The sequence below is a fragment of the Mustela nigripes genome, chromosome 16, assembly GCF_022355385.1.
Source record: "Mustela nigripes isolate SB6536 chromosome 16, MUSNIG.SB6536, whole genome shotgun sequence".
In the NCBI taxonomy this organism is placed as follows: Eukaryota; Metazoa; Chordata; class Mammalia; order Carnivora; family Mustelidae; genus Mustela; species Mustela nigripes.
In genome coordinates this window covers 555,498-568,490 of record NC_081572.1, presented here as the reverse complement: position 1 = coordinate 568,490, position 12,993 = coordinate 555,498, and the positions used below count along the sequence as shown (strand labels likewise).

The following is a 12,993-nucleotide window of genomic DNA, read 5'->3' as shown; positions in this document are numbered from 1 at the left end:
ACGCCAGCATCTTTACCAGCACTTTGTGCTGGTAGTGTCAGTGTGTCCTCAGTCTCTGCCTTATTTTGCCGCCAAATTCCGCCTCAGCGTGACGGATGCATCTAGAAGACTCTGCGGCTTCCTCAAAAGTCTTGGTGAGATGTCTTGATACTGTCGTGAGTCTACGAGGCCAGCCGACAGCTGTCCTCTGTCTCCAGCGTTCAGCTCCCGGGGGCGCAGCTTAGACCAGGACCTCCGCCAGCATCTTGAGGAACGTAAGAGGACCCTGCCTCCGACCTGCAGGAGGCGGGCGTCCCTCACCCCCTTACTGCGCGGGTGGGTGTAGCGTGAGGTCTGTGGCTGGCCCACCGGGAGCAGCAGGTGATGGGGTGGCGGGGACACGTGGGAGGGTTCAGGGATTGCCAAGGTGTCGTCTCAGCCCCAGGGCCCGCAGAAGGCTGGGACAAGCCTAACCATGGCGAGATGACCGGCATCCTGCTGTCCGGGGTGCTCTCCGGAGAGCAGAGCAGGGAGGGAACGGGCTGTAACCCTAACCCCCACCCACCCACCCTCTGTGCAGCGTCTGCCACCCTGGGCTGTCGTCCTGCACAAGACCACCAGGCAGGCTCAGGAGAGGAGAACTGGAGGCGTTTGCCAACATGAGTTTTGGGTTTTCTGCAGTGGCTTTTTTTTTTTTTTAAAGATCTCATTCATTTATTCACGAGCGACAAATAGGGAGAGAAAGGGAGAGGCCGTGGGAGAAGCAGACCCCCCACGGAGCAGGGAGCAGCACGGGCTCCATCCCAGGACCCTGGGGTCATGACCCGAGCCAAAGGCAGACGCTTAACCAACGGAGCCACCCCGTCGCCCAGATTCTTTTTTTGTTGTTTTTGTTTTTTGTTTAAGATTGATTTATTTAGGGGCACCTCGGTGGCTCAGTTGTTAAGCATCTGCCTTCGGCTTAGGTTATGATCCCAGGGTTCTGGGATCGAGTCCTGCATTGGGCTCCCTGCTTAGTGGGGAGCCTGCTTCTCCCTCTCCCACTCCCCCTGCTTGTGTTCCCTCTCTCACTGTGTCTCTCTTTGTCAAACAAATAAAATCTTTAAAAAAAAAAAAAAAAGATTGATTTATTTATTTTACAAAAAGTGTGTGTGCGAGCATGCCAGCTGGGGGAGGGGCAGAAGGAGACGGAATCCGAAGTGGACTCCCTTCTGAGCACAGAGCCGGACACGGGGCTCAGTCTCTATATCCCAAGATCATGACCTGAGCCGAAACCAGGTGTCAGATGCTCAACCAGCTGAGCCACCAAGGCGCCCTGCAGTGGCTTTTAAAGACCTAAACACGTGGAGGGTTACTAAGAAAATAAGGCGACACTTGGAATGAGCCCCTGGTCCTTAGGGCACTTTGCATGGTTCCTGCACACGCTGCCTGCTGCCGGACTGGGCCACAGCGCCGAGGGCCGTGGGGCCGTTCCCTCAGGCTTGGGATCTGAGAAGGCTTCAGGTGGGCTTGGCTTTACCGGAGACCAGAGTTCCTAGATACTGTCTCTCCTCATACTGAAAGGCCCTATTTGGGGAGACAATTTTTTAAAGAGTGGGGCATTAGATATTAGTAAAACATATCCACAATGAACCTGATTTAAGTGTCATCTTAAAACATTACCTTATGTTTTATAATTTTTTTAAGAAAAATTATCTAGCTGCAGCTATTAAGGTTATTTAATTCACTGTGCTATAATTATTAAAAGTACAATGTTTTGTCTCGGGCTTATGTGCCAGTATTAAGAAAACTTATTTTAAAGATAGCTAAAAAGAGGCACCTGGGTGGCATAGTCATTTAAGCCTCCAACACTTGATTTCGGCTCAGGTCATACCTCAGGGTTGTAGGGTTGAGCTTCATATCAGATCTGTGCCCAGACTGTGGCTCTCTCTCTGGCTCTCCCCCTCCCCTTGCTTGCACTCTCAAATAAGATCTTTCGTAAGAAACACACACTAGGGACACCTGGGTGGCTCAGTGGGTTAAGCCTCTGCCTTTGGCACAGGTCATGATCTCAGGGTCTAGGGATCGAGTCCCGCATCGGGCTCTCTGCTCAGCGGGGAGCCTGCTTCCCTTCCTTTCTCTCTGCCTGCCTCTCTGCCTACTTGTGATCTCTGTGAAATAAATAAATAAAAATCTTTAAAAAAAAAAAAGCTAAAAGCTTTAAAAAGAAAAAAAGTTACAAATCAGCCTAAAAATTATGGCATTCAGAAAGGGATGGGCTGCCAATTTACTCTATTCTTTTTTTTAAGATTTTGTTTATTCATTTGACAGAGAGAGATCACAAGTAGGCGGAGAGGCAGGTAGAGAGAGAGGAGGAAGCAGGTTCCCTGCTGAGCAGAGCGCCCGATGCGGGGCTCGATCCCAGGACCCTGAGATCATGACCTCAGCCGAAGGCAGAGGCTTAACCCACTGAGCCACCCAGGTGCCCTACTCTATTTATTTTAAAGAGATCAAAGATCATCAGACAGATCTGACCTCTGACCAGAAGAGAGTGCTGCGGGTTCCGTGTAATCTCACGTTACCGTTACGGCTACTGTGAGGTTTTGCATCAGTGTAGATCTAGAGAGAACAAGAGCAAGCCAGAGAGAAAACATACATATTTTCTTGTGAAAAATGATCCTGTTTGTTGTTTGAAGAAGAAGGTGAGGCACGGTCCTGGGCTTATGCGGTCTGTGGTACAGACGAGGTAAGAGGGAGACGCAGAGCTCGGTGCTGTGGAGTCTGCAGACTCGCCGCGGTCCCCCGATAGGTGACGAGAAGCTGAGCGCCCCCTCTTTCCTGCAGGGGTGCACTATGTCTTCGATACAGCAGTAGCCGCGGACTTCAGCATCCTGGAGAGTCAGAAGGAGTTTGTGCGCCGGTACCAGCAGCACAGCGAGGAGGAGCCGGCGCTGCCCATGCTCACCTCCGCCTGTCCCGGTGAGCACCCAGGGCCACGGCTGCACCTCCTGTGCCAGAGGCACCATTTCTCACGAGTCTGCCTTGGGGGCAGGCGTGCAGATGGGTGAGGTCAGAGGTCACGGGCCCCCGGCACTGGGCGTCCTAGACCTGGAGGGAGTGGAGAGTTGGTGGGGTTCCCCGCAGGCCCACTCCGGAGCCCCCCACCTCACTCAGCCCCTGCCTGGTGCACACCAGCCACCCCCCACTCCCAAAATGGCGTGATACTTGCTGCGTCCAGGGTCTTGAGCCCTTTAAGTCTGTTTATGTGTAGGTTTGGAGGTTCTAGAATGTTCTTCCTAAATGATGATGCACTTTCCCTGGGGATTGCTTTATACCCAAGTGTGTCAGAACTGTAACTGGTTCAGCTTCACATCACCTCTCAAATTTAGGGACATGAGGTCAGATTCGGGTCAAAACTAACCCTTGCCTACAGTCAGTGTTGCCCTTTTTGCTTCTCAATGACCGTAAGGACATGAAAGCAACGTCAAGGTCGGATGATCTGACCTGGCAGATGGGATCAGGGCTGTGGGCAGTCCTGTGCCAGCTCGCGGGGCGTGTCTTCCTCATGCAGGGCTCCTGGCCTTGGGGTGCCCTTGCTGCCCACAGACTGACCGGTGTCTCCTGTGGGGTGTCCCTCTGCAGAGCTGGGCGCCTCATGCCAGGCCTCTTCTCCGAGTACGTCCCCTCTTGTCCCGGCCTGTCAGTGGTGGCCCGGGGGAGGGGGGAGTCTGCAGTGCTGCAAGAAAGAGCCGGCACCAAGGTAGCATGTGAGCGCTGTCATCCTCCCCTGCTGCTGTGAAGCCCGCAGCCGCTTCTCTGTTCTCCTGACTCCATGGGAGCTGGCAGGGGCTGTCCAGGGCACAGGCCGGTGTGTCTGCCCCTGGCCAGTGTCGAGTAACAAGTTTCCGATCACAGGTCTCCTCAGGAAAGTGCTGACCTGTCTGGTTTCAGATGCAGGGCACCATGGGCTCTGGGACCCGGATTCCTCCTCCCCGTCCCTGCTCGGTCCTTCCCCACCCCCGGGCTGTGCATCCTCCGTGGGCCCCGGCCCTTACCTCCCGCTGTTTGGCGTGATGTCCGGTGCCTCTGGCCGCCCCACATCGGCTTCCCTGCAGCATCGAGGTGCCCTCCGCCAGGGAGCCGTGTCTGCAGGTGCCGGCCTGGCACTGAGGCTGGGTGGGCGGGGCCTTCCAGGCCTGCCGTGCAGTGGGAGGGACTTTGGGCCCCCAAAGGCTCCATCCTGCTCGGCAGTTTTTTGTTTTTGACGTTCAGAGGCAAGGGATAAGGAGAGTCCCTGCAGTGGCCACTGCCCTCTGAGCTCGGTGGTCGTCACGGACGTTTCCTGTGCACACGACCGTGGTCATTGCGGACATTTTCCTGTGCACGCTCAGGCCCGCGTGCCGCTGGCGGCTGCGGTCGGCGTTTGTTCAGACAGGGTTGCCGCGTCGCCTGACGTGCCTGCTGCTGCTCCTGGCCGGCAGCGGTCAGAGGGAGGTGGCCGGCTGTCCCCGCGGTTCGATGAGCAGCTTTGCACTCGCCGTGGTGCTGTGGTGGGGATGCCTGTCCGTAGGGCCGGCCTCTCACCGGGCTGTGCCCAGGAGGTGAAGGACACGAGCCCCACGTCCTGCAGGTCTTCTCTTGACCCGCATTCCCCGGACGGCACCGCCGCAGGGGGAGCCCGGCCCATAGCGGCCCTCGGCAGCTCAGGAGATACTCAGTACCAGGCCAGGTGCTTAGGCGGAGACCCCGTGTGCTCTCTGGACCTCACCTGGGCCTGTGAAATTATGTCCTTGCCCTGAAGAGGGGGCAGTTGTTGGCTGGTAACTTGCGATAGGCTTTGTGGCCGCACAGTGGGAGGCCGGGTGCCCTGGGACGATGCCACACGGCTGCTCCGTGAAACTTGTTTTCTGCACCCGTTTTCACTTTCTTCCGCTGCATCCTCTCTGGTCAGGGGCCGGCAGGGCCATCTTCCAGTCTAGGGCATATGCACCTGGGGTCCCTGGGGTCCAAGGTGCCACGAATTCCCTGGAAGGTCAAAAGAAGTGGTGTCTGGCTTTCCCCCAAGTGACAGGGTCCAGGAGCTCAGAACTCGTGTGTGACGGAAGGAGGAGGAGGCCCTGCGAGGAGCTGATGGCCCGTTCTCTCCCCAGGCTGGGTCCGATATGCCGAGCGGGTGCTGGGCCACCCCGTTACCCCACACCTCTGCACCGCCAAGTCTCCCCAGCAGATCATGGGCTCCCTGGTGAAGGATTATTTCGCCAGACGGCAGGTAAGCCGACCGCCTCCCAGAGGGCAGCACGCGGGCTAGGAGATGGTGGGTGTCCCCAGGAGGCACAGTGAAGGTGGTCTTGGCCTCAGATCGAGTGGAAACACTGTCTATCCTGGTGGTGGGGGGCCCCGGAGATGACTGCCGTGGAGGCGGCCCTGTGTGGGGGCCTGGCCTGTCCCCAGGGCCACAGTGAGTAGGCACGTGACTCCTTTAGCCACTTCTGCCTTCACGTGGTGGGAAGACTCCCAGGCAGGCTCCTGAAGGCCTTCCCACGCCCTCACCCGCCACGCGTCCCCCCAGTGCGCGGCGCCTGTGTTTAGCTGGCCCCTGCACTGTGCCGCCCCACTGCAGGCCCCCACTCCGACCCCCTGCCTGTGATCTAGGGCCACCTCAGGAGCCCTGGCAGCGGCCAGGCCTGGTTCCTCCCGGAGGTCCCAATACCCCAGTGGTGCCCGTGATGTGGCCCCCTTTTGTGGTCGGGTCTCCAGCTGCCAGGGTGCCCACAGTCCCCCTCAGATGACACATCTCTCCAGGGAACCGGTGAGGTCTGGCCCTGGAGACACTGGAGAACAAGACACAGCAGAGCAAGGGATCCCACAGACCCAGAGCTTTAAGAAGCCACACACCTTTGACACCCTCGTGCACTTGGGGTGCAGGAAAAGCAGCTGTGCGACCTTCTCCCTTGTGCTTGCCCCGTCCCCACTGTTTGGGGGAGTCCGGGAGTTTGCCGGTCCTAGAGGGTAACCGGGCCTGTGGGCCCGCTGAGAGACGGGTGCTCTCCTCAGGCTGGGGCCTGTGTGGGGCCGTTCGCCGAGGCCTCGCCACAGATGTCACTCAGCAACTGCCCTCTCGTGGTGTGGCTACCGACTCTGCTGCAGGCAACAGAGAAGCGTCCTGAATAGGTGTCCCTTGGGAAGTTTCCGGGAAGTTTGAGGGTCGGCCAGCCAGGCGACAGTCCCACAGTGCCTTACCCTTTTTGGCGTTCAGTCAGCATGTGCACAGGTCTAGGGCAGGGGCGTTCAGCTCTTGGCAGCTCTCCCCTGGCATCTCCGGCTGCCGGACCTTCCGGGCTCTGGGTGGCTCGGCCCCGTCCAAAGCGAGGCGGCCCTGCGGGGGGCCGGTGTAGCCGGGAAGCAGGCGCGGGTCACAGCTCGGTCTGCAGGAGGCCGGCCCGGACCCAGAGTGGCCTCAGCACGTGGGGGCACCCCTGGGGAGGGGTGGGGGCACCAGCTCCTAGCTGGCCTCCTCATTTCCCCACAGCCCCAAGCAGGCTTTGCCCCTTCTTCCCAGAACCTGTCTCCAGACCAGATCTTCCACGTTATCGTGGCTCCTTGCTACGATAAGAAACTAGAGGCCCTTCGAGAAGACTTGCCCACCGCTTCCCACGGCTCCCGGGGTGCTGACTGCGTGTTAACCTCAGGTGAGGGGGGGGCGGGCAGGGTACGCCTGGGGCCTCTGGCCGTTCGTCCTCTGAGGTCCCGACAGGACTCCGGAGGGTTTGAGTGCAGGGAAGTAGGGGGGGCAGCGCTCCCGCAGCCTCGCGTCCCATGTGAGACGGAGGCTCTGCCGACCGACTGGACCTGCACGTGGTAACACGGGGACTATTTTTTAATTTAGCGTCAAGTGGGGGCCCGTGGGGCTCCAGTGACCTTGCCAGCAGCCCCCACACACTGTGCTTGGCAGAGAGCCTGCAGCAGGTTCTGTGCGCTGGGGCAGAAGTGATTCTCTGGTATCCCTGAGAGCCCTTCAGTGGGACACTGCCGTTGGGGGGTGGCTTACATCCGCAAGCCCCGTGCCACGTCGGCACGGCAGCCAGCTCTCGGGGGCAGAGACCCCTGGGTGCGGGTCCCCCAACCTGAGACTCCAGCATGAGGACCTGAGGAGGGCCTCTGCTTCCCCGGTAGCCGGTGGGTTTGCGTGAGAACTGCGCACCAGCCTTGCTCGGGCACAGTGCCAGCTTTACCGTTCTGTCTCGTGTTGAGTCACTGCATGTGCGTGTGACGCCACTGCCCTGGGTAGCAAGAGTTTCTGGGGGCCCTGGTGTAAAGGGAAGTGGGAACGTGGTTCCGATTCTAGTTCATCTTTGCACACCACCGACCTCCACGTAAATGCAGCCACTGTGTCCTGGTCCTCCGTCCACAGGTGGTTTTACACAGGCATTTTCTGCTTCAGAAACAAAAATACGGAGAGATCGTTGGCAAAAGCATCCCTTGTTTTAAGGGCAGAAGGAGGACTTGGACTCTTAAATTCTACCAGAATTTTTCACGTTAGCGTTATGCTGTGCCAGAGATGGGTTCCCACCCTCTGTGTGGGTGACCGTACCCAGGGTCACGTTAACGGAAGCTCCCGTGGGGGAGATAACCTTGGAAGCAGCTCCTCAGGAAGCCTGATGTCCAGCTGGCGTGGGCCGTGTGGCTCCTTCCGCCATGCCTTATGCCGCCTCTTTGTCTGTAGGTGAGGTCGTTCAGATGATGGAACAAAATGACCACGCAGTGAAAGATGCTGCCGTTGACACTCTGTAAGTGACTTTTGCAGGGAGGGGCACCTTGTGGGTGGCCTCCCTTCTTCCTGATGAGGCCATGGGCAGCAGAGCGATGGGGGGAGGGGGCCTGACCTGGGATTGCCACTTCCTGTGTCGTGGCTCGTCCCCCACCATGACCCTCGGTCATCCTCACAGCTCTCCAGCAGAACACCAGCGGGGCCCTGGTGTGCGGTGCCACCCGCTGGGGTGTGGCGATTTGGGTTTCCGTGGGGATATTTAGGTGTCCACGCCCTCCACCTCTGAATTCTGTGTGTTCCTGGTGTTGTGTGTCAGCACCTGCCCAAGGGTGGGTCACCTCTGGGGAAGAACGGCTCCCCCACGTCTCTGCGTGCTAAGAGCACTGGGCCGGGGTTCTGTGGTCCTGGTGTTCCGAACCTTGCGGTGGCCGCCCTCGTGTGAGAGGCCACCTTGAGGTGCACAAAAGTGACGGCAACAGAGCCTGTGGCCAGAGCCCATGCATGTCCCCACTGGGGCGAGTGTGCACAGAGTCCCAACTCTGGCCCGAGTGCCGCAGTTTGGGGGGACACACGGATGCCGGGCGGCAGAGAGGGGAGCCACCAGCCCCGCGCGCTGAGCGGGGCTTCGCCTGCTGCTTCAGCCACAGTGGTCACAGGGGATGCTTCGTGTTAGTTGTTAAAACTCAGCAACATGAGATTTTTGCCTGAATGTCAATATCTGTAAAAGGTTTCTCTTTTCACGGGGAACCTGACTCTGGAAGTCTGACTCCTGCTTGTGTCGCTGTCTGCCTGGCCAGGTTCGGAGGCCCGAAGGAGGAAGAGGTGAGACGCCATGACGGGGCCAGCTCGGACGGGTACCTGGCGCACGTCTTCAGACACGCGGCCAAGCAGCTGTTCGACGAGGACGTGGGGGAGGTCACCTACCGCACCCTGAGGTCTGCCTGTGCGCTCAGCACCGCCGCCCCAAGCCAGTGGGCGCGCACGCGGGTGGTGTGTGTGCGTGTGTGCGAGTTGGGGTCGGGGGCTGGCTGGCTGGCAGGGTTTAGAATAGCCAAGACCAAAGTGCTGTTTTTATTCAGATTTTTCATTTTGCTAACATTTCAAACTTAGATTGGAAAACGACTGTCTGCCGCAAAGGACGCGAAAGATGCTGTAGATTAAAATCCATTTTGGTGGGATGCCTGGTTGCTCAGTGGGTTAAGCGTCTGCCTCCCTGATCCTGGGGTCCTGGGATTGACCCCAGGTCCAGCCTCCTGCTCAGCGGGGAGTCTGCTTCTCCCTCTCCCTCTGCCCCTTCTCCGTGCTTGTGCTCTCTCTCACTGTCTCTCTCTGTGTCTCAATTAAAATAAAACCTTTAGGAAAAAAACCTGCTGTGTTCATCTTACAGGAACAAAGATTTCCAGGAGGTCACCCTTGAAAAGAACGGGGAGGTTCTGTTGCGCTTCGCCGCTGCGTACGGCTTTCGGAACATCCAGAACGTGGTTCTGAAACTGAAGAAGGGCAGGTTCCCATACCACTTCGTGGAGGTGCTCGCCTGCGCCGGGGGTAAGACATGGGGTCTGGTCTGCCCCCAGCGTCCTTCCACGGCCCCCCACAGCCCCTTACGAAGCAGGCCCTCCTGGGTTACTCCAAGCCTTGCTCGTTCTGACAGCTCTGTGGGACTGTGGAGGCTGCCCTGGTGGTTCTGACCCGGTGGTCCCTCTGCATCCCTCAGCACATAGTAGACAAGTGCCCCCTCAGAAGACCCCTGGGGACATGGTCCCAGAGAAGAGCTGCTCCTGGCAGCTCATGAGAGCCTGATCTTGGTTCAGATGGCCCCACCGGTAGGCAGGTTCTTTCCTGAGGGACAGAGGCAGGTCAGGGAGGCCCACATGGGAAATGGAGGCTGACAGGAGGCACCAGGGCCGGGGTTCCACGCCAACGGCCAGGGACTTGCTGGTGGAATAGGTACCAGTGTCCAGGGAGAGGATCCCATGGCCTCCCGGTGGCTGTGGGACCACCTGCGCCCTACTGAGCAGGGAGGCCCGCAGGTTTCCAGCCTGCCTGAGGAGAGGAGGCCTGGCCAGGGCGCCGGCGACAACCTGCCAGCGCTTCGGAGGGCGTGTGGGGCTGCGGAGGAGCAGACACAGTGAGGATGAGGCAGCGGGGGAGCTGGGCCCGTGGGGGTGCGGGGCGGGGTGTCTAACTCCCCTGAGCCATGGGTGGGGGCTGGGCAGACTCACCTGTGCCCTGACAGCGGCGGAGCCCAGGGCAGGGATCTGCGGAGAGGACTGGGCTCCCTGGGAAGGTGAGCAGGGTCTCCTGCCATGGCTCAGCGTCTTCGAGGTTCAAGATCAAAAGTGTAGCTGGTGGAGGGCGCCTGAGGCGCTCAGTCAGGGAAGCCTCTGCCTTTGGCTGAGGTCAGGATCCCAGAGTCCTGGGATGGAGCCCCGAGTGAGGGTCTCTGCTCAGCGGGGAGCCTGCGTCCCCCGCTCTGCCTGTGCCACTCCCCCTCGTTCGTGCTTTCCCAAATAAATAAATAAAACCGTTTTTAAAAAATAATAAAATCTTTAAAAGAAAAAAAAAGGCACAGCTGGTGGGTACTGCCAAGGGCCAGTAGAGAGGGGCTTGGCCAGGGTGGCAGTTTGCTACAAATTCTTTTACATGAACTTAGCCCTGTAAATCATGGCATCCTTGAATAAGCCAAGAGGAACCAGCACCAGGACGTGGGAGTTGCGCCCTTTCTCCAGGCTGCGGCACTCGGGTGCATGGGCTCCCGTGCAGGCTCGCAGGGTCCCACGCCCTCCCCGGTGCCATGCAGCCCTCAGAGACGCCCATGGTGTGGCTGCCCTGGTCACAGTCTTCCTGCTCTTCTCCAAGTCCCGATGGGTATCCACGACCAGCCAGTCCTAGAGGCTGACCGCTTACTTCACTTTTAGGTAAAAAACGTTTCCTGGATAACGTACGTTAAGAGTAGGAAGCATAAGGGGCTGTGAGCCCATGACTGGGGCTCATGAGGCCTCCGGGGCCCCACGTCGAGAGTCAGTCTGGGCTCTGGCCCCACGGTGCCGTTGTTTCTTTCCGGCTGCAGAACCATCCCCTTCAAAGCGGCAGGAAGAATAGCATCAGCTCCCTGCTTGTCTTTCAGGCTGTCTGAGCGGCAGAGGCCAAGCCCAGACCGAGGACGGGCGGGCAGACAAGGCGCTGCTGCGGCAGATGGAAGGCATCTACGCGGACATCCCCGTGCGGCCTCCCGAGACCAGCGCCCACGTGCAGGAGCTGTACCAGGAGTGGCTGGACGGGGCCGACTCCCCCAGAGTCCAGGAAGCCCTGCACACCATGTACCAGGGTGCAGGGCTCCCCGCGGGCAGCCGGGACATCAAGTGGTAAAGGTCGAGCTGGCTGCCGGGGAGGGAGGCGCGGCTGAGTGCGGGCCCGAGACCCTGCAGGAAAACGGCTCGGCTTCTCGGTTGCTACCTTGGTTTTCAGAATTCTCTACCCTCTTTGCTGGTGGTTCCCTCAGTGTTTGACGTGGTGCTCTCTCTGTGACGCGCGACTCGAGTATTCTGACCTGAGGGAAGGATTGCCCCAGTGTACGTATCTCTTTCTCTTAAGACTGAACAGTATCCCAAAGAACAAGAATGAAGACAGACCACTATCTTTTAGGCTTGAAAGAAATCCAAAAAGTGTCCTGTGAAGAACTAAGACCCTAGAAGCTCAGGCTCGTCTGCCTCAGAGAGACCGTGTGAGGAGGCCGCTGTGGGGTCTGCCCGACTCGGCTTATTTTTACCCACTTCACGTTACTCCTGAATGGTTTTGCCAGAATGGGAGTCAGTTGCGTCCTTTTGGAATTGGGAGCTGATACACAAGCCGGGATTTCCAGCTTTCCTGGCAGCAGCCACGTGCTTTCCTGGTGCCAGAGGATGGCGGGCAGCAGCCCCTCCTGGGACCAGACCTCTAACCCAGGGGCTCCGTGGCTGCGGGTGCCATAGGCCCCAGACACGCACCCCCTCGTTCGGCCGTTAAGGGGAGCGCACCGCGAGGTGGGGGAGGCCTGGCGAGGATGGAGGAGGGAGACGGGGCAGAGATGGGCTAGCCGTGTAGGCCAGGCCGTGCGGTCGACGGGCGCTCCCCTCCGTCCGTCCTGATGCCGCTGCGGTCCTGCCTCCCCCGAGCCTGTGCTTCCTGAGGGGCGCTCGGGCAGCCCGTGCTGTGCCCACGACAGGCCGCAGAGAAGGAAGGGGACTAGCGGCCCCACAGGCGGGGCCGGCAGCGGCCGGACCACGGACACCCGCGCTCCAGGTCCGGGCTCGTCCCCGAAGCGCGAGACCTCCGCAGAGGGCTCTGGTATCGGGAACCCGAGCGACGCTCCTGTCGACCCCTCCGTGCCCTGAAGCCTCCACTTCCCTCCGTTTCCTCGTGTTGTGTGTCGTGCTGTGGCGCGTACCTGTCCGGGCTGCGTGTGGCGTGAGATTGTACATTTCTTTCTCTCTGCTCGTGACCGGCTTCATCCTCTGCGGTCACGGATGATGGAATAAACAGCTGAAGGATGGGTCTGTGTGTGGAGAATCCCTGAACCAGGTGCTCCCTCCAGCCAGGGCCCGGGCTGCGCGCTGAGAGACGCCGGTGTCGCACAGGCCGCGCCCTCCGTCGCCTTGCACTTCTGCAGCCAGTGCCTGGCCCGGAGCAGGAGAGCCGTCGTCCTCGGTCTCCAAGGGGGCCTAGAAAGCCACCAGCCAGGTGCGCGGTCGGTTCCCCTCGCTTCGGAAGCAGCCCCTTCCCGCTGCACGCAGCGCTCGGGGGCCAGAGCCCAGGCCGAAGAGTGGGGCCTTCCCCGCGGGGTGCTGGGTCTCCTCTGCCTCTCACCTTGGCTTATGGCCACCTTCGTCCTGACCCCGGCCATCCGTGCAGAGAAGAGGGGCAGCCCCACGGCGGGGCTGGGTGGAAGCCCTCCATGTGTCTGCCTGTGAGCCCCGGGTCCCAGGTGAGGGGGAGGGCAGGGCAAGCCCAGGTTCACATCGCACCCAGCGGCCACGCCACAGGCCTGCTGTCGTCAGGACTGTGGTACAAGTCCCCTCAGACGGCGAGCATGTCCGGCAGGTCTGCGTGCGTGCTCTGCGCCGTGCCGGTCACCGCGGCGACTAGCTCTGACCTCCAGAGCTGTCCAGTGCCCTGCTCAGGACCATATCGGGGTCCAGACGCTTAATTCCATTTCCACCTGGCCTTCGAGCTCGGCCGAGTTCCCACCAGTGTAGACCCCGGTCCCCCTCCTCAGCTCCACGAGTGAG

At 59.7% G+C, this 12,993-nt stretch overlaps 1 protein-coding gene across 1 annotated transcript in view; it reads left to right on the top strand.

Moving 5' to 3' along the window:
* Nucleotides 1-12,257, top strand: part of NARF (nuclear prelamin A recognition factor) — a 19,427-nt gene extending 7,170 nt beyond the window's left edge. The window contains exons 4-11 of the mRNA XM_059380811.1: nt 20-134; nt 2,803-2,937; nt 5,109-5,227; nt 6,518-6,647; nt 7,682-7,745; nt 8,524-8,661; nt 9,114-9,271; nt 10,854-12,257. Of these exons, the coding sequence (XP_059236794.1) occupies nt 20-134; nt 2,803-2,937; nt 5,109-5,227; nt 6,518-6,647; nt 7,682-7,745; nt 8,524-8,661; nt 9,114-9,271; nt 10,854-11,095 (1,101 nt within the window). The 3' untranslated portion in view covers nt 11,096-12,257. The remainder of the gene's footprint in view (nt 1-19; nt 135-2,802; nt 2,938-5,108; nt 5,228-6,517; nt 6,648-7,681; nt 7,746-8,523; nt 8,662-9,113; nt 9,272-10,853) is intronic.
* Nucleotides 12,258-12,993: the final 736 nt, after the last annotated feature.